Genomic DNA, 27347 nt, shown 5'->3' with positions numbered 1-27347 from the left:
GTTCTTTCCTCAAAAAGAAAGTTTTTCTGTTTATTCTGTTTACTTAGAGACATGTGAGTACTCCCTAGGAGAATATGGATTCCCCGATGGAGGGCAGCCTAGCCCAGGCCTCTCTTTGGACTTTGTACTTGAGACTAAGGCTCCCTTGAAGTTGAGCTAGAACATTCCTTAGCTTCCCAGGACAGCCTAAGAAGTGCCATAACCTTTAGGGCTTCCACAGAGAGCCATTACCCAGAGGGAGCTGCTGAATGAACTAGAGGAAGAACAGAGATGGATCTTGCATAGGTGAGAGGCACGCTGCAGAAAAGCTTTTTACAACACTGTGGGCTGGGTGCGCTTCCAGTAGTCATAATGCTACTGGAAGCAACTGACATACAGTTGCTGCTGACAAGGACTCATCCAGGACTGAGGGGAAAATACTGGTTGCATAGGAGTTGACTACAAGAGAATCACTGGTGGGTTTCCTCCATTGTAAGTGGAGAACACTTGAGTGTCAGGCGCAGCAATAATCTGGGGGAAAAAAGAGAGAGCCTATTTGTGAGCTGTGCCAGGGAATGTCTCTCTGAGCCCAGAAACCCTCCTACATGGAAGAGACCGGTGGTAGTAATTCTGCGATTAAGATACCGTATTATATGCAGCACCTTTTGCTCAATAGCTTGTTTATAATGGTTTGAAGAGGACTCTGACAGCCCAATATTTCTTCTCCCCCTAGAAAGACATCTCTCCTTTAATATGTATATATACAGAGAAAGGAAGCTTTTCTCCTCTCCATCAGGTTTCTGGAACAATGCTACACCGGTTTCTATCTCCTATACTTTGCATAGATCTGCTTTCCTAGGCTGTCTCTAACAGAACTTTTAAAAGTCTTTCAAATCCTCATTGTATGATCTTATGAATCCATTATAATACTGTGTCCATGAATTGTATTTCAACATTTAGATTTCTGTGAAAGAAAATGGTGGTGGTAGGGGAAAGAGGTAAATATTTCTTCCAGCAAGAAAAGAATGCAAAGGAGCAAGGCACTAAGCATCCCTGTTTTGTCTTCCTCTGCTCCCCACAGCAAGTGATGAGCAATAAGAAGTGTACATACCTCCCTTTTCCAGTGATTTTATACACCAGGCTTAAAATTAATCCTCTGGAATTAACTGCTTTAAGGATAATCTGAAGGAATGGCTATTCTTTCTTTAAAGAGCCAGTGTTGCTTATGTCTCCCTTCAGCTTTTGTTCTAATGCCTTTTTTGTTTTGTGTCAGGACTCGGACTGGCACCAAACATGACCTGATCCCTATTTCCTGTCTGAATGAGTTTCCCAATGCTGTCCAGATGGCAAAGGTGAGATTCGTGCTTGCCTGTTTGCTCGTACAGCCTCATTCTTCAAGTTATTTTCACCTCTGTCCTCCCATTTCCCTCTTTTCTACTGTTCCCCAATAGTAGTCATATACTTCCCTTTTACACTTCCATTTAGCTTCTCTTCTTTCTCTTCTAATTTTACCTCAGAATTTTTGCCTGAAGGGACTCCTGTCAGATAATTATAAACAGTGCCTATGCTCTCATGCCAGCAGTAAGCTAGGGCACATGATAATCACACTTCTGTTTCCCTCTCTCACTCAACAGCTACTGTGTGAGGATGTGAATGTTGAACGCTTCTTTCCTGTCCTCTACCCCAAGGTATAATGTTCTGATATGTCTGCATGTCCCTTTTCCATCAAGGTCTGGCTAATGACATCCAACTGATAATTTGTATTTTCATTACCTCAGGCTTCGCAGCTTATTGTTGCATTTGATGAACATGTCATAAGCAATAACTTCAAATTTGGGGTCATCTACCAGAAACCTGGACAGGTAAGCTCCCTCAGATCCCACGATACTTGAGGCAAAACACAAAGAGTCAGTTCTCTTAGCTTAAATGTAATAACAAGGTCTGTACTATCCTGTGAAAAATACAGACGCCATAAGGAGAAAGGATGAAGCTTGCCTTAAGTTGATCGATTTGTTTGTGCAGGTCCTCAAAGCTGATTGAACTATGTATAGACATTACTGCCTGTTCTTTGTACTGCTTGTGCTCCTTATGACTTCTGCTTTCCTTTTTGAAGACCACTGAAGAAGAAGTCTTCAGTAACACAGAAGAGAGTCTGGGTTTCCTTGAGTTCCTGGATTTCCTTGGTGACAAGATTCAGCTGCAGGATTTCCGTGGGTGCGTACCCAGCACTGTTGGAAAGCTGGATTGAGTTAGGGAACACCGTGTGTTCAAAGGCTGCAACTCTGTTAGGGCCCTGCTTTTAGAAAAGTGCTGTGTCCTGTCAATCCCAATGCAGGAGGAGAAGCCCAGAATGCATTTGTCAACCATCCTGATTGGGAACCAGTTGGAGCTTAGGTCTCTGCTGGTATTTTCATTTAAAGGTCTCCTGGTATCTCAGTCTGACCCACACTATCAGTAAAGAATAATTTTATTTGACTGTATGAATGTAAGTTTGTTTCACAATGGTAGGGGTCAGTATTGTTTTAGTCTCCTTCTGTGGGGCAGTCTGTCCTTTCTGTAGTTCTAAAATATGGATTGTGTTTCTCAGAAGAATGCCAAAGAAAGTAGCTCCTTTGAGGATCCCTGGTTTAGCTTCATAGCTTTTAGCAAGCAAGTATGTTCATCAGCAGAAACATTGTGCAGCTTCAGTCAGTGCATTTGTTTTGGTACATCAATATTATCAAAGGTGATTTTTAAGAAATCAGTGATAGTGGGGCACCAAATCTTCTTGCTACTGTTACTGATATCTTCTTTCTTCTCTCCACTTTCTCATCTCTTTCCTGCCTGACCTATGGTGTGGTATGGATTTTCTCAGGTTCCGAGGAGGCTTGGATGTCACTAGAGGTCAAACGGGCACCGAGTCAGTCTATACAAATTTCCGGGGCAAGGAGATCATGTTTCATGTGTCTACAAAGCTGCCCTTCACAGAGGGAGATTCCCAGCAGGTATTGGAAGGAGAACTAAGGAATTCAACAGTGTGGCTAAGAGGGGAGGGACATTTGATGAGGGGCTAGTTAGAGAGGAGAATGCCTAACTGCATAATGTTAGGAATTATGGCTGGAGTAATGGTAAAAGTAATGATGAGGGGTTCGGTTGAACCAATGGGTTGGAGATGCTAGACAGACTGGTGTTTCAGGTCCCATCATACTGTTCTACTCTTTTTTCACCTTCCTTCTCACTTTATTATTTATTTCCTCTCCAGCTTCAGCGGAAGCGTCACATTGGGAATGACATTGTGGCGATCATCTTCCAGGATGAAAGCACACCTTTTGTCCCTGATATGATTGCTTCTAATTTCCTACACGCTTATGTGGTAGTTCAGCTCACTCATGGCACCACTGGGGACACTCTCTACAAGGTAAACAGAGCCAATAGATTCCTCTGTACTGATTTACTGATATTGATCCTTGAAGTGGAAACCTGTTCTTGGGCCTTTGGGAGACGTACAGGTTCAGCCAGCCGTCATCCTAACAGCTTTACTTGCTCTGTTAGTAAACTTGATCAATGTCTTCAATGAGAGGCAATAATTATATCTATTACCAGTAAACCTAGAAATCCAGTAGCTTCCACCAGTTCTCCTTCCCCTTCACCCACTCTTTGATCTCTGACCAGGAGTCTCCTTCCTGCTATGTTGTTCTCTATTCTGTAGGTTTGCAGAGGTCCTCTCTGTTTGGTGTGATTGCTACCATTTAGCAATCTGTGTTCATGTTTGAGTATTCAGATTTCATAAAGATATTGATAAGCTGGATGGGGCTAGGAGGTGAGGCTGAGAATGATTAAAGTTCTGGAGCACAAGTATTTTACTGAAAGGAGTCCAGGACTGCTTACTGCCTCTAGCGAATAGAAGGTTAAAGAATAATTTGATCAATTTGTTAAGTATCTACACATGAAACTAGAATGTACTTGTATGTTTTTCAAAGGAGCTGATGAATTTCTGAAGCTTAAAGCTTGGGAATTGAAGCAGGATGAATTCAGATAAAAAAAATCTTCATTTACATCAAAGAGCAATTGATGCCATTTTGGGGGATGTCTTGCTTGCATTATATAAGTCAGGTAAAACTCATTCACCTGACTGACAGCCATGTCTGCATTGCTCATGCTGCAGAGCACAGTGCTGAGAGCTTGCACTGCCTGAGATTGCAGGTCAGATACAGGTGGTTGGCCTAATCTATGGAATCCGAACCAGCTACGTCTTATTTGGGGGATCACAGAACTGATACCCATCTGGCAGGGAAGTGCTACCTGTTAGGGCCCTCCAGTTGAAAGAAGCCCTGCTAGAACACAAATTCCCTATCTGCAGCCTTTGGACACAGTTCTTTCTCTGTCACATGACTCTCTATGGATGTCTATATAACTTTATGCTCAACTTTGAGCCATGCTGAGAGAGCAGAAAATATATAGAAGCTTGCATTCTGTGATGGAGTTTCCATTGTAGAAACATTTTAATCAAAATCCTATGTCTCATATTATGTAGGAATTCTGATTTGGTCATGATGAGTCTTTATGCCTTGGAGGTCTACAAGAACACCAAGAATATCAAAATTAGGACAGGATCCCCATCTCCTCTCCCACCAAAGAGGGTGCTGGGGGTGGAACAACCACCTTCCATTGTTCCCTATGCTATGAGCAGCCAGTTCTGTAGTGACACAATAGCCTCATGTTGATCAGGGGCATGGGATTCCAGTTCTCCTCTCACTCTCTGTGTTGTAGGGCACAGAAGTTCACTGAATTTTTTTAATGACAAGAGAAAGAGCTGGGGAAGCTTGCCATTCGTCTTGTCTCTTCCTACTACTGTTTTCATCTTTGCCTGTCTGCAATGGCATTGTTTTTGTCAGTGTAATAAGGTTGCCTGTATCATTTCCTGAAAAAGAAATAGTACCAGTCAGGACCCTAGAGCCAACGCAGAGTTTTCTGTAAAGGCTTTCCCAAAGGGGTTTTAACTCATTCTGCCTTGAGAGTGTTCTAGTACCTAAGAGACTGCAGTTTGGAAAGATTTTTTTCCATCCATTGTTCCATTTACTTAAGCTTTAGTGCCTAGTGGTTAAATTGGAATATTAATGGCATTTCTTTGAATCAATTTTTGCAATCAGAAAATTAAAAATGCAAAGCAGGATTTTAACTGGTAGATATCTATTGGGAGGGAGAGGAAGGCCTTGTAATTAGGGGAGCTGGCCTACAATGTGAGAAATCTGAATTAAATTGAGGGCCCCTTTCCTTCTTTCTCTCATTAAACTCATGCTTCTCATTGGCTCTGTGACATTTACACTGGAGTGCTATTTTTGAGGCAGTTGCTGTTAAATTGTTCTGACATTGTTCCCTGTTGTATGAAATGGCAAATAATGGTATTGTTCCATTTCAAACATGATGAAAAAAATAACCGTGAAATATTCTTAAGTGCTGTATGTATCTGGCAAGATAGTGGCATATAATTATAGGTAAGTGCTGTGAAGAGCCAAGTATGTAAAAACTGGACTGCATTACAATTACTTTTTTTTGGCATTGGTATGGCAGGTAGGAGCATGTTAAGGAAAAAAACAAAAGCATGGATTTCCTTATCTCTTACTGTGAAAGTGCTTTTGTATGCTTACCACATGTGACTCAGAGAGGTGGTGTCACTGAGATACACTGCACACTGAGGGGAGTAACTCCACTGCGGATTCTCTGTCAAAAAAATAGGTCAGTACAACCATATTGATGAAGGTGGTTCTAGTGGAGATAAATCTTGCAGGCTGAATAGAAGCATCTTATTTTTTTGTTCTAAATACACTGGTTATTATTAAAAACATTTATAAAAAATATTTCTTAAAAAAGCAATCAGTTCCATTTTTCCTAGTTGCTCTTACTGTGTGCACATCTAGCTGACTGAATTTCAGGGAGATAAATCAGCACATCCATTCACTGAGTACAGAAACAGATGGATGCACAGGACAGCATATTATATCTCTCTTAGATATGTAAATGAATCGGGAGGAATTAGATGTATCATAGTAGTTTGAAGGCTTTGATAGTCTCACTTGTGTTATGATACTTATATTTTTTCCCTTTATATTGTTTCAGGTTTCAGTCACAGCCCGAGATGATGTCCCCTTCTTTGGACCCCCTCTGCCAAATCCAGCCATATTCAGAAAGGTTTGTTTCTCTGGTCCAGTGTTAGATGACAGGGGATACGGTACATACATACCCTTGTGTTCTGAGTCAGTATTGTCAGTCTGGCTAGATGACTTTGGAAGTCTAAAGAGTAATAAGGCAGAGCTTTTCTTGTGATATTTTTATTACTGTTTTCATCTCCAGTCTAGTCTTCATCTTGTCTTGTAGAATGCAGAGTTTCGTGAATTCCTCCTGGTCAAGCTCATCAATGCTGAGTACAGCTGCTATCGAGCTGAGAAATTTGCTAAATTAGAGGTGGGCCTATTACCTGGTTGCTTCCATTAAAAATGGTAAAACTATATTACTGCCAGATTAAGAAAATACAGTATAATTTTTTACTTTCTTTTACTTCTAATTTTGTGTTGCTTAAAAAAGGAAGATGAAATGTGATTATACTCAGCTATGTGTTGCTTCCTTTGTATTTCACAGCAAGCATGATAGAATATGAACAGGTACATTCTAATGTAAAGATCTAATCCTCAAGTAAGAATGGGAATATGACGCATACATTTTGCTGGAGGAAATTCTGTATTAGCTGAAACTCAGTATTGTGCTACAGGATGCGTACTGGTATCACTGATTTTGGTTCAAGGTACCAAAATTCTGTTCCAGACTCTGCTGCTTGCCTAATCTAGAAAAAACTGCCCTCAATCTATGCCTCTGTTTTGTCACCTGTAGAAAAGTACTGATGTCCTTTATGACTTGCTTTAGAAAGAGTTTAAGAGGGCTGGGTGTGACAGTAACATATTCCATAAGTATACAGCTAAAACCACTTCATACTGTTTAAATTAATTTTCATTGCAGAAACAGGGGGAAAAAAAAAATCCCTCCACTCCCAATAATAGCTGTGTTTCCATTCCCAATGTTGATGCAGGAAAGAACCCGGAGTGCCCTCTTGGAGAGCCTTTTTGAGGAGCTGCAGCTTCGCAGCCGCAGTATGATGGGATTGCCCATAGGGGAGGATGACAAGATAGAGAATGGCAGTGGGGGCTTCCTCGAGAATTTCAAGGTGAGCCATAGTGGATTGCTTTCTTACTCAGTTGCTCACACTTTTCTCAAGCTCATTGTGTGTCCCTCCAAGGAATATTGACCCTGCTGATCAGCTGTGCTTAGGGTGAGACAGAAAAAAAGTCTTTCCATCCAGCAGCCTTTCTTTAGAGCATCTTCAACTGTGCTTTACCATATCTGTCAAGAAAAGACATTTTTCCCTTCCTTTGCTCCTTTCTACAGAGCTACAGCATGGTCCAGGGTGGAATTCCATACTGTCCCTGAGAAGTCAAACTCTTTATGCTTCATGCTGGTGTCTAGTGTCAGAGGGGGTTTCACTCCATGACTTACAGAAAAAGGAGTGAGTGTTTGCAAGAGGAATTTTAATAACTAGTAGCAAGCGGCTTTCAGTTCCTACAGCAGATATCTTCTAATTAATTTTCATTATAACTGAAAGAGTTCCAAGAGCCACTGCAAGAGAGTTTCTAACATATCTGTGAGTGTACTGTCTAGATAAACTGTGATGCTTTACTTACCTCTAAAAGCCAGAGTTAATTTACTTTTGTTCAGTGTAGAGGACACTTTTTTATCTTCTTTTTTTTTTTTTTAATATATCAGGATCAAGTGACAGAACTTACTTTTAATACAAGATGATATGAGAAAGCAAAGTTTTTGTACGAACAGGCACACTGAGTTTTAAACTGATTATACAGAGAGAACCTTATATCACTTTCCTATCTACTTCGCACAGAAGTGGGAAAGGGGAAGTGCCTCACCACTTCTTTTGTATAATGTTATCTGTCTGGACATTGAGACTTATTATAAACAGGATTTCTTCAGGTGACCTCCACCTGCTTTGTATGGTGGGCTGGTTCGAGTCATTAAGGGCTGTGAAACTAATCCATTCACATGTAGGTTTGGTAGTTATATGCGTAGCTTTGGTCAGAGCTGGGATACTTTGGTGACGTATATTTTTATGTACAGTCTACTCAGCCTTTGCTGCTAACCAGAAGTTTCATACCCATCCATGTCTTACACTAATTATCCCAAAATGTCCTTTTCTGACTTCTAGCAGATGCTGTGATCTGCATGTCATGTACACAGATGACCTGTGTAAAAGGCTGGAAAAGGTTGAGTAAACTCAGAAAATGGCTTTTTCAAATGCTGCAGATTTTGATATGGCTGCTTTCCCCTTGGAACCAGCACTCAAGTTCATGTGAGACTGAACCTTACAGTCTTGAACAGGAGTTTGATTTTGTGTTTTGTAGCCTGTACTGGGTAGGACTGCTCCAGATGATGCTGTCTTATCCAGTATGCTGGGATACTGGTAGGGAATCTCTATTTATTGCAACAGGACAAGGGAGGTGAACGTAGAGAATATACTTAAGGAAGAGTTCTTTCCTGGCAGTGAGCTCCATGAATCAGCTAGGACCAAAAATGGGTAATGTCTAAGATGCTGCCTTCTAGGAGTTAGGATTTCTGTGGTTCTGGTGTTGGTCTGTCACAACTTTCCACCCAATCTGTGGTGCTTTTCATGCTGCCCTACCGTGTGCATGTCTGTGTTTGTCTGTTTCCCTGCCTCCCTTCTGTTCAGCGGGTGATCAGAGGCCGCAGCCAGAGCCTGGATACCATGGGGATATCCATGAGAAAGCAGCAGCCAGCCACCCTGCCCAGCCGCCCAACTACAGGTGGCCTTGCCCTCAGCCAGAGTGTCGCCGAGGGCCCTAAGGTCATTGCTGCGGTAAGGTATTTGGGTGGGCTGTAAGAAGAAACCCGGCATACCTTTGTGACCCACCCATACATTTTATTTCTCTTTCCCTATTAGTTTGTCCTCTTGTCCTTCTGTGAATCTCTTTGTTGTATCATCCCATTTCACAAGTGGTAACAGCATGTGTTGCAGTCTGTTTTGTCTGTGCCTATCTCTAGCCCCAGTTCATCTGTAAACTAGAGCTGAGATTGATGCAGACTGGGAGAAGAAAGCCAAACATGATTCTACATCAGATATCTATCTGTGCTATCCTGGATTAGGTCCCGCATGTTGCCATACCTTAAAAAAGTGCATGCACTGTGGTTTGACCAGAATGGTACTGTATTGTCATATGGCAAGAGCTCAGAATGTAAGGATGCTAGATCTGTTCCATTTTCTTCAGTTTCACCAATCAGATTCTTTTCTGTAATATAAACAGGTGCATAATGTTTATTCAAGATGCTGTTTTGCTGTAAATAGAATTTGCATGTTGGGAACAAACGGCAGAATAAAGTTTGGGGTGAGAAAAAGAGTGAATATTTCTAGTCACTATCAAAGCTTTTCTTGTTTGATAGGGGTACTAAACATACGTGATCAGTGTAAGCATAATAAATCCATGACAAATGCTTCCAGAAAAGGATCCATGTTTCTGATATTGGAAACATGGTTACCTTGGTCAAAGTGCATCCAGCTGATTGTGGTCTTTGCACTGTAATGTTGTCCTGGTTTAAACCCAGTCAGCAACTAAGCACCACACAGCTGCTCGCCCCCCCCCCCCCCCCCCAGTGGGATGGGGGAGAGAATTGGAAAAAAAAGTAAAATCCATGGGTTGAGATAAAGACAGGTTAATAGGACAGCAGAAGAAAATAAAATAATAATAATAATGATAAAAGAATGTACAAAACAAGTGATGCACAATGCAATTGCTTACCACCCGCTGACTGATGCCCAGCCCGTCCCCGAGCAGCGATGCTGCTTCCTGGCCAACTCCCCCCAGTTTATATACTGAGCATGACATCATATGGGATGAAATAGCCCTTAGGTCACTTTGGGTCAGCTGTCCTGGCTGTGTCCCCTCCCAGCTTCCTGTGCACCTGGCAGAGCATGGGAGGCTGAAAAGTCCTTGACTAGTATAAGCACTACTTAGCAACAACTAAAACATCAGTGTGTTATCACACTATTCTCATACTAAATCCAAACCACAGCACTATACCAGCTACTATAAAGAAAATTAACTCTGTCCCAACTGAAACCAGGACAGATGTCAATACAGGCAAACTACAAAAAAATGTCTGAGTAAGCCAAGAAGGTGCCTTTCAGTGTGGAAATTTCTTGGTGACAGTTTACTCAGTTGTATGCATTCTTTATGTCAGCACAACAGTCACAGAATAGTAATGACTTGGGTTTGCTGCCTCCTTCTCTCCTTTAACTTCTACTTTTCTCTACCCTTCTGATTCTGCCTCTCCTTTTCTCATCATATGGGGATACCTCCCTTCCTGAGCTTCTTTCGCTGTATACTGGCTGTGTATCTTGTTCTGCCTTTGTTTCTGTATCTCTCTGTCTCTTTCTCATACCACCTTTGTAAGCCCTAGCTTCTCTTTCTCACTGACAGAAAGTACTCCTTCTTGCACTGGTGGAGCTGGGCCATGCTACTGTGTTGCAGAGTAAAGGAGAGGATCTGGATCCACATCGCAAACTCCCTCTCCCATGCTTCCAGTTCTCCAGTTTTTCCTGTCTTGTTCCCCTCCCTCCTTTCTGTCACACTTTCCTTTTTTCTAGTCTTTTGCCTTGCCTGGTAGGAGCCCATCACGTACTCGAGCCAGCCGCTTCCATGGGCGACGGAGTAGTGCCATTGGCATTGAGAACATACAGGAGGAAAAGAGGTATGAGCTGTGGGAAGATGAGACAAAGAGAGAAAAAAAAACAGGAGGAGATGAGAAAAGGGAGATAGAAAGGCACATATAAGGACAGAAAGGGAATTGACAGGAATGAGAACTGAAATGGAAATGGTTGGAATGGGAAGAAAAGCCTGATTATTGGTTAATGGAGAAATGGACAAATGACAGAGCCAAACAAAATAAAAAAGGACATTTGCAATTGGGGAGAATCAATATTTGAGGAAGAAGGGAGGAGATGGGTGGAGGAACATAGTAAGATCGCTCTTAAACATTGTGCAGTATGATCCAGGACTCTTGGTTCTCCTGTTCTGTATTTGCCACTTTTAGATAAGAGTCACATGAAAGGGAATTGGGTGCTTGATTGTTTGTTTGTTTTCATGTTAAAAAGTTCAAACAGACAAAATTTCTGATGTCTTAAAAAAAGGTTTTTTTAAAAAAAGCGTTAAGTCAAAATGACTAGCATTTAAGTTAGATGGTCTGAGAAAAAATTATAATTAAGGGGTAACTCACAGGTTTAAGGAGTGATTTGGCATATTTGACAGAATTATAACCATTCAAAAGTTGTCCACTGGTCATGAGAGATTATTTAGTTAAATCAATAAATTTGTCTCGGCTCTAGCTGAGACACCTTTTATAACAAGGTTATAGTCTGAAAAGTCACATGAGTGCTCTGCAACTAATATACAGTTTTTCACTTGCAAGAATTCCAGCGAACAGCTTAAAGACTCAGTGTAAAAGGGGAAAAGCCATCTTTAATGTGAAAACTAGTGATTTCACAACAAGAATAATTACTACATTTTCCCTTCTTTCCAGTTATTCTCTTGGACCTTAATGAGGTGCCTATGATCTAATCTGAATAAAAATAGCATAGAACTTTCTTTGAGAAAAATAAAATCATCTGAGATAACTTCCCTGTAACAGTCTAAGCCAACATAGTAGCCACAGCTCCTCACTACTTCAAATAGTTCTGTACCTTATGCAGCTGTGCCCCTCAATCCATTACTTTGTGTACAACATCCTTCACTATCCCCTTAAAAGATCTGTAAAAGTTTTCTACAACAAGGAAAAACACTGGATTTCTTTTCTTTTTTTTTTTTCTCTTTGCTAGGAGGGAATTGGTAAGCAGTTGGGTTTATCTAGCTTTCCTTTTGCTTGTTTGTAATCTTAAATATGAGGAACAGTAAGCCTTATCTTGTGTTTTGTGAAAGACTTTTTGGGTGATTCTTGAAGGTGTAGTTTCACTAGCAACTGGTCTGTTCTAACAGTTCATTGCTACTGAAAAGCAGATATACTTTCCTTCTCCCAGTGTCTCTTTCAACTACCCAATCCTGTCCCATTTCTTGTGATGGCTCAGATGGTTAGTGGACCCTTCATGGAACTGATTCACCCCATTAATCTAACAGAAAAAGTATCAACTTTTTTTCATTGGATTAATTGTCTGCCAGGTTCTGCCATGAACTGGCTCATGGAGAAGTCTGATGGGTACCTGGACTGATGGAAAGTACACTCAGCAAGAGTGGAGGAGGCTGGAGCAGGCACTCTCTCTGGCAACAGTGAGCTCAACGTCACGTGTGACTTCACCCTGAAGCTGTAGTTTAAAGATATGCAGGCTTTGATGACAGAGCTGACTCAGTCCATCCCGCTTGTTCATATGTCATAGAAGTTTCAGGGTTGTTCTAGTTTCAGGATCGTTTTTCGTCAGGATAATTTCCAGTTTCACAAACAGTTGTATTAGCACAAGTGAGGGCATGAGGAACTGTGGTGTGAAGGGTACAGGTAGGATCAACTGACCAAGAGAGCAGAGGAGGAACTTTGTGAACTTCATCACTGAAGTCACAAAAAACCCCCAACAAAAACCTGAGTTTTCCAATCCTTAATTAAACATACCCCACTTTTCAGTTACTCACACAGACAGCTTGCTTCAGAAGTATCTTCACAAGTACTAGTAGCAATAAAACTATTTAAACCATCCTGAAACAGGGAAATTTGCTGAATCCTTTTTCTTTATGCAATAAATATATAAGCTCTCTAATAAATCCTAAAGCTTCTTAAGACCAATGAAATGGGGAGGTTAGAAGAAAAAGTTGAAGTATTAAAGGAGAATACTGAAATTAATTTAGGTTTTTATATCAATTCAAAAGGAGCTTAAAGTTGGCCATTTATAATATATTGCCCTCAACAGGTCACATCTAAGGAGTCTGCCCTTTTCAACACAACTGCATTTGCTTCCCTTTCATGTGTATACGAGAGATACAGCTTTGTATTGTGGCTTGTAAGGAAGTGTTAGAATAGATAGTGGTTAACTCTGGCCTGGGGGTATAGCTGGTTTCTCATTTGTCCCAGCAGAGACACTGCAGAGAGGATACAGAAGGTGCTGGAGAGTCCAGGAACTTTCTTTGACCTGAAGTCTGATGGATCATCCAGTCCCAGCTCCCCAGAGTTCCCCAGCAGGAAGAGCAAGTGAGTTGAAAATAATTTCAATATTTGAAAGATGCTCACTGTGTCTGGTATTGGCTTAAGTGTGGTGCATGTCTTGCTCTGTTGGAGGCTTTACTGAGATTGTCCACATCAGGCATTGCAGCATCTTAAAAGTTACATGTCTGGCCATGGCACAGTAATTCAGAGCATGTAAGTAAGTAACTCAGCTTTCTTAAACAGCCAGTGAAGAAAGATTGGACCACTTAAAGGTGATTTTGGCTATATCTTTACTGTAATGTTAGCTTGCATCCAACAGGATACACAAAGCCCTAGCTGTCCAATTATCCATGCTTACTCATCTATATGTTTCCTCCATAGTTTGCTCTGGAGTGATTTTGGAGCTTCATGGAGAAGCTTGGACAAGGGTATGTTGGGATGTTGGGTTGTACTCAAGTTCTGCCTCTTTAAGCAGGATTCATGCCGCTGCTCCCAACCAGCGTGAATTAGCCTGTCTTCAGTCCTCCCAAAGTGTTACAGCAGGTGTTACAGCAGGGTTTTGTGTGTTGCACCTATGTTTCATTGCTAAAGCATGCCATACCACACCCAGTGTTCTCCTGCAAAACACTTCATGCAGTAGTCTGCAAAATAGTTCTCCAGTTTCTGGTGGCCAAAAACTGGAAAAATGCAAGTTCCTGGTCATGCAGCTTTGCTGTTGCTAAGCTGTATTATGCTGGGATGTGATCCCATCTAGGATACTTCAGGACTTCACGGAAACCACACATTTACATTTCCAAGACTCCACGGCAGCCTGTCTCTAAATCCAAGACTGTAGCTGACTTTCTGGAACAGCTTGCCACACCTGATCTTTTTCATGAGAACTTGGATGACACCTGTGGCAAAAAGGGCACTGAGTACTTTGTAATAGGGCATGTCCCTTTCTCAGGACTGGGGCTGCTCTAAGAAAATTTCAGGAGGTGCCCTAGAGCCAGGCCTCTATGGTTGTAGTTGCTCCAGGTGCCAAGTCTGACAAGGAAGGGCCTTCCTTCCAACTAGACCCAGTGCTCCCTAAGAATTACAGGCTGGTGGCTATCTGCAGTAGTTCAGCTACCCAATTGTATGCTGTAAGATTTTTTTTGCTCAGAATTGTATGGCCAGAATTTTGTCACAGCCAAGGTGCAGAGTTCTGGTAAGTATGTTTTTGTGATACTAGTTTTTGGGTTGGGTTGGTGTCCAAAATTTTGGTGGTGAGGAGGATGGGACCACAGCTAGGAGATACAGACCATTTAAGATGCTAGCTCTGGCAGCCAAGGACAAGAGAGAATGCAGGACATGGAACCACAGGTTGGTCAGCAACCCCCATCTTCCAGTATTACCACATCATTCCACCTCCCCTTCCTCATCCTGCCTGGGATGTTGTTAGTGAACTAGAAGCCCCTGGCTAGGCACATGTGAGGGATTCTTGCTCTGATTAGGTGGCTGCAGTAACCTTGCATAATCAGCAAGAATTATGCCTAGTAAGAAAACATCTCATAGCTTGGCTAGCCCTGGTTATTCTACTGCAGAATGTGTGCATGTCCTGAAAAAAAATGATGATGCTTTCTTGACATCTGTTCCTGATTTCTGCATTTGATTGTGGGCTTCCCCTGTTTCCCACCCTCCATTCTCCATTCATCAGCTGAGGAGGCGAGCCAGCTGCAATGGCTGTTTCAAATTGATATCACATGCTTTCAGAGAGCAAACATAGCATGGGATTTCACTAACAATACTTGCATGAATATTGTTTATGCACATGAGGCATGACCTGTATGATTTGGCAGTCTGTCTACTTCTGTCCCCAGGATTCTCGCTATGCATCTTTTTCCAGTCATGGACTCAAAACGACTTGTATGATCACCAGGAAAAAGCCTTTTCACAGTTGTGGTGGTTTAGCCCATTCCTGGACAGTTTGTTTACGAAGTGGAATGTAGCATGGAGTTTTGCACAACTGGTGATTAGCCAGAGTTAGAGTTGTGATTTCAGAGTTAGGGACCACCCCACATGCAGTCATACCTTCTGCACCATATCTGGGAGAGGGAATCAAGGACATGTAATTCCACCATCTAAAGCACACCATTTTCGCCAAGACAGTATTAGCACAGTATTGCAGGAACAGGCTAGGAGTGTAATTCTAACAGTCTGTCTCAGTAGAACTGTCTCTGAAATTCTACTGAAATACTCCATTGTTGATTAATTGTGGAACCACAAATCAGGATCATGATATAGGCATATTTCTAATGCAAAAAGAGTTCCAGCTGGTTCTAGAGTAATTTACACAGCCCATATTAAAAATGTTATCCCTGGTAGTATGTCATCAATCCACTCCTGGTTCTCTCCAGGGAGTAGCATCACAGGAAATTTCTCTATCACAAAAGTGTCCAGCATGTTGCTGCTGGTCTTAAATAATCATTTCAGATTCCAGACTTGAATGATCAAACTCTTCATCTGTGTTCTACTAAAACCAACCTGGAAATAAATGCAAAGGGAACACATAAATAGTAGATTAATTATTTCACAGTAGAGACAAACCAGCACTTACTTTCTGTCCTTGCATGCTGATTTCCTACACACCTTTCTGCAGTGATCAGCCTACAATCCATGAAACTACATTGTTCGCTCGGGCTAACAGTGTCTTCTCTCCCACATACAGGGACAATTGTCCTTAGTTTTTCTGCTCCACTGTCCAGGTAGCCTTCCAAATAATCCCTTCTTCCCAAGGGACAGACTCAAAAGAATGAACCCAGCCTAAGTAACCAGGTAGCAAAACTCCTCAGGATCAGACAGCTTTCTGGGTTGCATCTGAAAAATCAAGCACTGTACTGCGTATGTCCAAATCCTAGGAAAAGTACATGGGTTTTTTGTGTGTGTGTTTTCCCTCCTCAGACACATCTGAGTGGGGACATCAAGCCAATCAGGAGTGGACCGGATGCTACTGAGTCATTGGTTACCTCACTGAAGATACTGGCAAGACTTTTGGGGTGAAATGAGAGTCCTGGCTAAGAGGAGCATGAACTTACTTAGAGGACCTCAAGGACTGTGGAAGGACCAAGTGGCACCAAGTAACGCTCCACTGGCAGTTCCTGGAGCAGGAATCCTGGGAAAGGGAGATGGACAGATAGCTCCTATTGGAGCATTTTGGCTCTATGCCCTTCCCATTGCCCAATCAGCAGCCACTGAACCAGCCTCTACTAATGATGGGGGAAGGAGGCCACCTTGAGTGCCTCCCCTTCTCTTTCCCTCCCCTCAGATGAGCAAGAAGAGAACAGCTTGACCCGCAGAAGGCAAGAGCAGAAGAACATGTTTCCACCTCTGTCTCTAGTGCCTTTGGATGACATAGGTCAGGAAGTGCAGTGCAGAGAATGAGGATGGAGAAACCTGCTGAGGAAGGATGCTGAGGAGGAGATACTTTGTGGAAATCTAGGTCCCAGCTCACTTAAATTCGTGTTATTGATTTGCTCTGCCAAGGGAGAAGCATGTTGGCCTTCATTTCCTCCAAAATATATTTCCTAATCTCCTGAGGAAGTATCTTTGGCCTATATCGGCCCTATCTTTACTGTTCTCCCTGTTGCATGCTGGCATGTAATATGCCTGGGACTTTAGGTTTCATTACTGCTTGTAGGTCAAGACTGGCCACATTTTGCAGTGTTTCTGAAGGAATAAATATATTTAGTATGTTAAAGGTGTCTTATCTTTCTTGCCTCTCTTAGCTTTTTTGGGTTTCTTAACATTTTTAAGCACTTCATCTCTCTCTTATTAGGTGGTCTCTTGTGCAGGCAGTGAGTATTTCACCATAAATGTTAGGTTTACATGCACAGTGCACCTTCCACCATGTAAGCATATCAGCCGCATGGACTGCTCTTTCTCCTAGATGACTGCAAGCAGTGGATCCCAAATTCTGAGCTGGGAGAAGCTGACCTTAAGGGTTTTTCCTGACAGATAGGAAACAAGCACCAGGCTACCTCAGTGTCTGTGACATTTGAGAGAGTGGTGGTCAAGTGATCCAATACAGTTTGCTTTGAATGTTCCCTTTGTAATGACCCTGTGGGAGCTAAAAGTCTAGTGGGATGGACCTACAGGAGCCAGTCTACTGGCAACTGGGCACATGCAGAATCACCAGGACGGGCATCCTGACCTAGGTATGTTCCTATCTGTAAGCAGGAGGAGAGTTCTGACTTGTCTGTGGAAGAGCTTGGCACTTGATCCTAATAGTTTGGCACTGACACATCCTAAAATAATGTAGATCTCAGTCATTTGTTTCTACCTCTCCATTGCTTCCTTAAACTTTCTTAGTTAACCCTTCTATAATACTGGTTAATGTGTATATGCTTTCCTGACTCCTGTTACAGCTGTCCAGAAACACAGCAGTGACAGTTTATAAGCTCTGTGACATGAAAAGTGTGCTTTTATAGTCCCCTTGTACTGTCTGGAATTTCACGTAAGACCAAACACGATAGGCTGACAGCAGCTGTGGGAATGAGTGGCCTAGGCTGGGTAGTGCCTTCTCTTTATACTCAGTTTAAACCTTATCATGTATTTAGGCTCCTAAAATCTCTGATCTCCAAAATGAAGGTATCTGTTGATTTTAATGAATGTCTAGAGGTAAACAGTACTTAAATGCAGGTGGTTTGACTCACTCTGTTTTAAGACACTTAGGTCTGTGACTTAAAAATTCAGTTAGTCTTGTCCTTTCATACAGTTATCCAGAATGGAAACAAGAAGCAGTGTTTCTACTAAATGAAGTAGCAACTAGAAATTAAGGAATGCAAGCCAGTTCACCTGAACTCTGTTCCTAGGTGGAAAAACTAGCTGTGAATGAATAATTTCTTCTTACTGTTTCTGACTGCTATATAATAAAGCTATGTCACAAAAGTGCAAGCCTATGTGTAACAATAAGCATGATGATGTTGAATGCTTGCATTTCACAGAATGCTCAGGAATCAGACTTCAGGATACTGTGTGATGCAGCCATTCTCACGTTCCTCATCCAGTGTAAGCAGTTGTTGTAGTGGTTTGAGGGAAAATGAAACATCCGATGAAGAGGAGAATGACAGGGTGGGTGTATGATCTCTAACAAACAGGCTACCTCCCTGATTTTACCAAGTGCATTATTAAAACACGTCTTCTTTGCCCTCTCCAGGAGCTGATGTGCTCTCTTGAGGGCCCTCCAAAACAGGATTCAATGGTTCAGAGTATGTGGCTGGATGACAGTGACTGCACACCCAGTACTTCTAGCTCACCAGGTAAAAAAGAAAGAAAGAAAACCAGAAAAAAATCCTCTGCTTGTGCTTCTAGAAGCATATGTCAGGTTGAGCCACATTCATTTGGCAAAATCTTTTGTATAGCTATACTTAAGATTTGGGAAGCATAGGTAGATGATAGGCTCAGAGAAATGGGGAGAGAAGCTAGCGTGCAAACTGTAATGGGGAGAGAATGGGAAGGGGAAGTGCGTTTCAGTAGCATGAATAGTGCTGTGCACACTGCAGAAGGAGTTACAGTAGATTGCAAAGAATTAGTGTGTTTATGTGTTTCTGTGGAGAGCATGTATCTCAGTGGTTGCTTTTCTGAATGCAGTGCCCTTTTATAAACTAGATAGTTTGGATATGGGAATTACAGAAACAGTGCTTCCTGAACAAAGTAGTATGCTCCTGAGAAGGTGGGTAATCAGGTAGCTAACCTGCACTGAGCTTTTTGACTGCCAAGGCTGGGCTCTTAGTGTAGTACTTGATTAAAGTTGGAGTAGTTGATTAAAGTCAGCTTGGATCCATTCACAGTGCAGAGATGATTATAGTCATTATAAGTTCTCTTTAGTCCCATAGCAGGCAGAACTATTGCAGTATCTGTAGGTGAGGTTGTATCAGCTGCCTTGATCTCAGACCCTGTTTGCGGTTTTGCTTCAGTTTGTTAAAATGAACTGTTTTGGATTGAAGCATTTCTTGTTGAGCATCAGCCTAAAGCTAAAAGTATGGAAAATTTAAATCAGTTTTAGTCTGTTTTTGAGAATGAGGCTGAAGGGACTGTGTAAGATTTTGGGGAAAGTATGATTGAAAAGACTAAGCTTTTGAGATTGGGAAGTCGTTAGGAACTGTGGAAGGCAAAACTCAGTATTTGTTGCTAAAAGACTCTGGAATAGGAGCAGGTTGAGACGGTAAGAGATACTAGGGATTATGTGGATGGCAAGAAAGTAAGTTGGTTGAAAGGAACAGTAAAATCTTTATAGGAATTGTGTGAAAAGGGATTGTTGAAAAAGATTACAAGGGTCAGAAAGGGGAGCCAATTTACTTTGAAGACAGAGTTAGGTCTCTCAATCTCTGCAGCAGCCCTGTCTGAGATATCAAGAGTGTCCGTCAGATCCTTGCTTGAAATTGCCTGTATCTTAGTAACAGCAATGAAGATGTGATACTGTGAGATGTTCTGCAGAGACCTCTGTACTGTGAGATGTTCTGCAGAGGCCTCTGTTCTGTGAGATGTTCTGTAAGACTTCTCCACTTCTGCAGAACAACTCACAGCATGACTGCTTGTATACATAGAAGCACAAGACAATCCAAGGGGCTGGTATTGAAACTCTGGAAGAACAGGAAAAACAAGTGGAGTTATTGATCTTGCAGAGGGAGAAGAGAGCCATACTGTATGCTGTAATTAGGAAGTGGGGTGCTATATACAGAGCCTGCCTCTCCTGAGGGAGAGACATAAAGGTGTTAAATGTGGTGATATGAAAAAGCAGCATGTCAGGAACCTTCACGGCAGAAGACAGCTAATGAGCTGCTATTAAGAAGCAGAAGTTGAGAATGAGCTTCTGTAGATCCTTGTGTTGAAGGCTGGGAAGAAAGAGTTCAGTGTCATCAGCTCAGAGCAAGAGTGGTAAATAAATACTATAAGGCTAGGAGGCCCAACACCATGAAATTGCCTCTTTTTAAAGGGATCTGGAAATGACACCATAAAACGCAATAGCTGCTTTGTGCCTGGTGGTGTGAGGGTTTTCACTGTATCACCGTGGCATTGTCCAGGCTACCATTTCCACAGGTCTGAGATTATCCTGAGCAGGCCACAGCTCCCCTCACAAATGTTTGAGCTTTATTCACTCCTGTTGCCTTTGTAGCACTGCACTAAGACCAAGCAGGTGTGAAAGATTGTTCCCTGTCAAAAGTGAATGAACAGCTTGTGTTTACTTGTGATGAGAAATACTAATGGGAGCAGAAAATTAGTGTAAATGCAAACTAGTTTGTTTTGCTTGAGTGTCAGAAATTGTCTATTGTCATCAAGTAAAAGATTTCACATTCCTCTTGACCTTGTGCAAGGAACTGCAGTTCCCCTTGCACTCCATTTATCCTAGAGCACTCCCAGGCACAGACATAATGAAGTGTTGTTTTTAATAGTGCTGTTATGCCTCCCCTGCCACGCCCATAGTTTAATCCAAGTGTGATCTTTCCACAAATCCACTTATCACTCCCATCTACCTGTGTCATGTAAAGCCCGGTGGAAGTGATCCACTATAAAATTTTATTATATTGGCTTGGGTTGTCTCTCCTTTTACCCCTTTACTCACTTGTGCAACATTTTCCTTCCTGCATTATTTTTCTTGCCAGAAAATCCCACTGGATCCTAGAGCTGTAGCTGACCTATGAAAGTTCAGATCCGGATCCAAGTGCTAGGTTGATAGTACAGGCCAAACTTGCTCTGAGCTCCCAGCTTGCTACCTTGGGGAAAAGCTGCTGTCTCAATATACTCTCCAGTAGAAGAGTGCTAGGTTATTCAGCCTAGCTGTTCCCCTTTTGTTATGGATATTGGAAGTAGGGATGCTTTCCAGTGGCCTCTGCTGCTCTTCCTGGATAGATTCCCTATCTGCTGACTCCTTATTGTCCCACAGGTATATACATCATTAATATACAAGACTGAGAATAATCATTACAGAGAATGCAATATAAAGTTCAACATAATTTTTAGGTTTTATACACTCCATTGTCAATGGCAGTGATCTCATACTGACACTGCAAAACTTCCACTGTGGTTTCTCAGTACCTTGGCATGGTGCACCCTGCAGGAGTGGTGATTTTTTGCTGTACCATATCTACTCTTATATGTTCAGTGCAGAGATTTAAAAAAAAAAAAAAAAAGTGTATAAAGGTACAGCAACAAACATGCAGGTTTGTATAGGGACTTTTGATTTATGTCAGGAGAGCCATGGTTAAAAGGGATAAACATAATGGCTACTTTTCTGACTAGCTGAAATCAACTCACCTAATCAGGAGACTGTAGAGATGTAGTCTTGAGTGCCATTGCTGATTGCAGTAAGAAAGTTTGATGATGTCACCATCCACACCATTTAGAATGTGTTTGTGGTAATAGATGAAGGGGCAGAGAGGAAGGAAATAAAGGGTTGTGTGTATGTGTGAGGTGCATGAGGTAGCAGAATTGAGCCTGCATTTTCTAAGCACAAAGAAAAGATATATTTATATAAAAGATATATAAAGATATATTTATTTTGATTTTTGCAAATACTAGAAAGTTTTCTATTTATGTACTACAGCCAGTCCTGACAGAAGACTAATTATCAAAAGATCAAGTGTGGCAATACATGTTAATACTCCTAGACAAAATTACATTTAAATGAACATTGATAGTTTGAGTTAATTTATGCAACAGGGAAGAACTGTAATTATCCATAACCAAGCATAATAAACTGAAGAAATGCCAGAGTTAAGCTAAACTGAAAGCAAAGAAAACACCTTGGGACACAGAGAGGCATCTGGTTGTTTTAGTTTTGCCCATTAGTGAGCTATACAATAAATATTCAGCCACAGTTAATGTACAGTGTAAAATCAGACTGAACTGATTTTTTATGAAGTAACCTAACATTTTGGATGCCCACTGTAAGTCTGGATCTTAAGCTGAATGATTTTAGAATTCCTAACCCATGTATACATTCTTGGATTCTCCAATTTGCTATTCAGATTGAGAGAGCACAGTTACAGAAAAGAAAAAAAAATGGCAGCAGTCTGTGGTCATTATGCTACCAGAGCTAGATAAAGACATAGAGAACTGCCATTGCCAAAACTGCTATTTTCTGAGTTGGCTTTAAAGCACCAACATGTCTCATATGCCAGTGTATATATTACATGAGGCAGAGGTGATTTTCCCCCTAGCCTCAACACCAGCATATAAATTTAGCTGTAGCCCTCCTTAACACTTTAAGACACTTCTAGGTTAGTTAATATGCATAGTTGTTTTAGAAGTGTTTTTATTCAGTTACTTGGTCTGTTAGTCACTACCTACAAACATACATCGTAATTAAATTTCAAAGTACTGGAGCTGGGATGTATACAAAATGGAGAAGAACCCTGGTACTGCAAATTCATGTTGTTTAAAGCCACAGTTTAGCAACAAATGGCAGTGATTTACCAGTTTTGTTTTTAAACCTCAGAGTTTTAAATTACTGATGATCATGTATAGTTTAAAAACAAAAAAATGTTCCTGTGAAGAACATCTTGGCTTACCATCTTATTGCAGGAATCCCTCATTAGCTGAATGGTACAGCTTTCTAAACTTTCCTGATTGAATGGTAGATAGGTATGCCATCGAAGTAATTCGTCTGCTCCTTCTGCCCCCTTAGGACGTTCCACACTGACACCAACTCTTTAATTCAAACTCTTTCCATTTTCCTCTGATTCAAAGAAAAGAGTTATAATGCAGATTTACTGTTGCAATACAGCTATGCATAAACTCCTAGAAACTATACTATTTATGAAATTATATTTAATAATTTTAAACCATCAGTGCATAGGATGGAGGGTCACCTAAGAATAAATTAGAATGGTGTAAAAAAGAGGGCTGTTACATTAAAGACATACTCATTTCTTGTGAAATGTGTATGGTGAATGTAAGATGATTACAGAAAGCAAAAGAATGTTTTAAGTTTGTGAATTTTGCAAAGTATTTCATCCTTGTTTTTGCCATGGTGTTGATATGTGATGACAGGCAAATTCCTTAAACCCTGAGATCAGATGTGGGAATCTTAAGGGAGGGAGCAGAGGGAGGAGAAGGAAGAGAAACATTGTGAGAACCTAAGATTAGACTCTGCTTCAGAAAGTGTATTCTTAAGGATAAGGCATTCAGGTTGCACAGATGTATTCAGTAATGGCATTTCTTAGCTTGACTGCATGATGCTGTCACCTACTGGAACCTGCTTTATTATTTTAAACTATTTTTTGTGTATAATAGTAGACTGATACAGAAATTGAAAATGGGACTGATGGAAACATTTAGGAAAGTTGGAGAATGCCTTCATTACTTGTTAGATAGCTACAGACATAGCTTCTAAAGGCAAGAAGCTATAGCCAGAACAGCTGTGTCATTGAAGCAGTCTGGAACCAGCAGCCAATGATTTTTTTGAATGAAATGAAAGCTAAGTAGTCACTTTCCTCGTGTTTCAAGCTGGAATGAGAAGTAGGTCAAGGTAACATTAGTCAAGTTGTGTGTAGATACATTCCTTTCACTCTTACCTGTGGATGAGCCACAGATCTGTGAAAAGTTTGGGGTAAAACCAGCTATGTGTGCAGCTCCTGGGATACCCTCTTGATTATTTCTTTATTGTTCTGTGCTTGGTTCCCTTCTAGGAAGCAGGTTGCTTCCTTCCAGCAGTGTTGCTGGCTCCACTGGAAAAGGAAAAGGCAGCAAAGCAGATGCTCAGCACCATAATCCAGTAAGTGCTTTAATAAAATGTTTCCTTTTCACTTGCACAGAGATAAGGATGGGAGAAAAAAAGAGAGAATTTAGGAGGCTTTGCTTGCTGAGGGTTGAAAGGACAATAAGAAGGTGCTTGCAGGGGAAGGTTAAAGAACTGCCTTGTTCTGCAGGCCTCCATTTTGTGCTGCGTGTGAGGTCACCGCTGGAGGACTGTCTCGGTGTACACTGGGTGAGGAGCACAGGTAACGGGTATGGAGCAGTGCCCCAGGCTGGTGGTTCAGCATGGAGGCAGGCCCCTGGGCCATCTCTGGCCTCACTGAAAGAGTGCAGCAAGTACTATATGGCTTCACAGTAAATAGAGTTAATCCTATAGCTTCCTTCCCCAAATGATCTTCCATGGCCAGCTGACTCTGGCCTAAACAGATTTGGCCTGAAACCGAATTCAGATCTCGGGCCTAATTTACCTAAGCTCTGCCTTTCTTGGTTGCCTGCTCCCTCTCAGGGAACAGCATTTCCCATTGAGACACCTCTCTCTGCCCTAATCTATGCTCAGTTTTATTTTCTTTTTCTTTCATTGTTCGGTTTCCTTTGCTCAGATGCCACCTAGCTTTCTCTGTACCTATCCTCTGCTTCCTATGGTTTCATTATTTTACTGAACCACTTTCTTTTGCTCATTTTGTGACTTTGTGCCCATCTCTACACTTGTTTGCTTTCAGCCTAGCATTGGTGGGACCTGCTTCTCCATGCCAGTTTCACAGCTTTTCCAGACATGGGAAGTGGGACTGGATCTCCTGGTGAGGTCTGTAATAGAGCAAAGGGGAACTCAACTCCAAGTTTGTTCCCTAGAGTTCATAGTCCAGTTTTGCTTGCGTCGCTGAGAGTCTCTCTTTTGGCGCAAAGTCCCTTTCCTTGCCTAGTATCTTCTCCGGCTTGACAGCTAAACAGCATGCTACTTGAAAGTGATGTGGATGTGTGGCTCTCAGGAACTAGTTTGGTATATAGCTAAGTAGAAGAGATATTTTTACGGAATAAAATTATTCCAGCTATTCCTAAATAGCTGGCAGTTCTTATTACTGCTTAGCATCTACCCCCGTGCCTCGTAAAAAGACACAAGTTTAGATCCTCAATGTTTTTTCAAGTAATGCTCAACTTTTAGCTGCCCTGCCACCTGGTGGCATTCAGAGCAGTCAGATAAACAGTTCAACTCCATGCGGTGATGGCCATTGGTGTCACAGCAGACTGATATCTACAGACAGAAGATCAGAAAGGGAAGCCAGGTAAAGAAGCTGGTTCTCAGCGCTGAGACTACTTAAAATGCACGCTACACTAAAGATAAGTACTGAGAATGACAGTATAGCTGCCAGCCAGTGTTTACTGGGGTAATCACCAGAGTGTCTGCCAAGAGCTTGTGCTTATGATCAGGTCTCTGTAACGCAGGAGTAAGGTTGCCTAAACAAGAAGCAGAACTTCCTCAAAGCTCTGCTCCCAAACAGGCAACTTTTGCTCGAAGTAGGTATACAGTCAGAATTGCAACAATATGGATACTCACTGATATAAATGCAAAGGCTGTAACCACTTCCTAATAGTTATCACAGGCAATAAGCAATGTAAGGAAAATCCTGAGTTTGGATTTTCCTTATCTCAGTAGTGTTTAAGTACTATTTTAGTACCTAAGGCTTTAAGCATTTAATTTCCACTGATTTCAAGTAGGTCTAAAGGCCTTTAAGATAATTTTGGGAAATACATAGCAGTCTGTAAGATCCATCTCATTTGGTTCATCTGCCAAATCAACAATGTTCTGTCACAAAGGCTGGTTTTTTTAGTCAAGCTGGATCAAAGGACAAAGTTTCATGAGACCATGGCTTTCACCATGAGATTATTTCAAGATGTTCCTTGCATTCTCCCCACCTTCCCACCAGAGTTCATTACCTCCCATTTTACCCATTTCTGAGACAGCACTGCCTATGGCAGTGGCCACAAGTCACTGGGGTGATCTGGCTTAAAGTGATGTTTCTGTCATTCCATTTTTATCACAACCTCAGAATCAGTTTGATAGCACAAATTGGAGACTAGCAAATTTCATGGGGGGGGAAGGGTAAAAAATTTAACATGGCTTTGAGGAACTCAAAGAAACCTATGGCATCCACATGCCTGATAACTTCCCTGTCATTCTAACTCCTACATGAATGTAGTCTCTCATAGCTCACGAAGATTTCCTTAAATTCCAGGCTGGATTTGCCCAAAGACTAATGGGTGCACTGGTGGAAAGGAGGAGAGTTCTCAAATTATAGGATATTTCCCGAAGAGCTGAAAGAGGTGTAAGATGGAAAATTGTGGATGGGGGAACAAATAATACTCCCACAACACTTACAGCTGTAAGAACATGAAGAATACAAATTTTTTTTTCTGATGCTTTGTTCCAGGATTTGCAGTTCAAGTGAAAAAGCATGAATATGCTTTACCTTAAAGTTCGGAAAGAGGCAAAAAATGGAATTCCAGCTGCTGCTAGTTCTTCTGCTTCCTTCAGAGACGCATCAGAGACAGCCAGGAATCATTGAGAAATCAAGCCTCATACAAATCAAAATAATTTGAGTGTGTTATTCCAATTCAGCCAATACAGGGCCAGGTTCAAACTATTCCAGTGTGAAATTTCTAACTAACTATTGTAATCAGAGATAAGAGTGAAAAATGAAGTGTTTTGGTTTTAATTTTATTGTTTGCATATCTTTCCCTCTGCACACTATACAATGGGATGATCTTTCTGTCATCATCAAATCAATCATCATCTCATCATCAAATAAATCACCTTTGGATAGGCAGCAATTAAGCCATCCCTGAGGAAGCAAAACACAGTCTAGTTCAGTTGCCAACTAAACTTACATGGTATTCACCATTGTCCTCCAAAGACATTACTGTAAAACTGGCATTAATTAAAACCCCCTGCAAGGTCTGGGGTTGGCGCCCGAGAATGCATGTGTGTGGTGGTCTCCTTCAATGTCAGTCACTGCCGAGCAAGGTGTTTGAAATACTGTCCAGGAGGGGGACAGTTCCTTTTGAAATACTTGACTGGTTCCCCAGATTTTTCTTTGGGCTTGAACTGTCCCTCTCTCTTCCACTCTTCTCTTTCATGTCCCCTCCAATTGCCATGCTGAAGAGTAAAAGGAAGCATGAATACTTTGTCCTGTGCTTCTGGTGACTTAAAATAAAAGGAGAATGTAGCCAGCTTCTCTTAGGCTTTACGTGTGTGTGTTTCTAAAGGACAAGCAGGAAGATATGAGAAATCCAGAGATCGCAGTCCCATAACAACAATTGAATCCATGCTTTTAGGGAGAAATCCAGAGATCTCAGTCCCATAAAAACAATTTAATCCTCGTGCTTTTAGGGTAGAGAAAGAGAACTAATCAGGAAAGAAGAAT

At 41.5% G+C, this 27347-nt stretch overlaps 1 protein-coding gene across 38 annotated transcripts in view; it reads left to right on the top strand.

Annotated features, from left to right (window-relative positions):
• LOC142413637 (rap1 GTPase-activating protein 1-like) overlaps positions 1 to 27347 on the top strand; it is a 74879-nt gene that overhangs the window by 22897 nt on the left and 24635 nt on the right. For 14 of the 38 annotated variants that reach the window (XM_075510099.1, XM_075510090.1, XM_075510082.1 and 11 more), the window contains 16 exons: positions 1253 to 1331; positions 1614 to 1667; positions 1758 to 1841; positions 2093 to 2193; positions 2834 to 2963; positions 3221 to 3376; positions 6076 to 6147; positions 6334 to 6420; positions 7040 to 7174; positions 8747 to 8893; positions 10679 to 10782; positions 13141 to 13257; positions 18177 to 18303; positions 18389 to 18491; positions 23862 to 23947; positions 24102 to 27314. In XM_075510099.1, coding sequence (XP_075366214.1) covers positions 1253 to 1331; positions 1614 to 1667; positions 1758 to 1841; positions 2093 to 2193; positions 2834 to 2963; positions 3221 to 3376; positions 6076 to 6147; positions 6334 to 6420; positions 7040 to 7174; positions 8747 to 8893; positions 10679 to 10782; positions 13141 to 13257; positions 18177 to 18303; positions 18389 to 18491; positions 23862 to 23947; positions 24102 to 24125 — 1606 coding nt within the window. In that variant the 3' untranslated portion in view covers positions 24126 to 27314. Of the gene's footprint in view, positions 1 to 52; positions 286 to 1252; positions 1332 to 1613; positions 1668 to 1757; positions 1842 to 2092; positions 2194 to 2833; positions 2964 to 3220; positions 3377 to 6075; positions 6148 to 6333; positions 6421 to 7039; positions 7175 to 8746; positions 8894 to 10678; positions 10783 to 13140; positions 13262 to 16134; positions 18140 to 18176; positions 18304 to 18388; positions 18492 to 23861; positions 23948 to 24101; positions 27315 to 27347 lie in introns of those variants that run through there. The other 24 variants (XM_075510030.1, XM_075510050.1, XR_012776872.1 and 21 more) reach the window with 23 other exon arrangements.

The sequence above is a fragment of the Mycteria americana genome, chromosome 1, assembly GCF_035582795.1.
Source record: "Mycteria americana isolate JAX WOST 10 ecotype Jacksonville Zoo and Gardens chromosome 1, USCA_MyAme_1.0, whole genome shotgun sequence".
Taxonomy (NCBI): Eukaryota; Metazoa; Chordata; class Aves; order Ciconiiformes; family Ciconiidae; genus Mycteria; species Mycteria americana.
The sequence above is the reverse complement of the archived record's forward strand: the minus strand, read 5'-3'. Positions and strand labels throughout refer to the sequence as shown.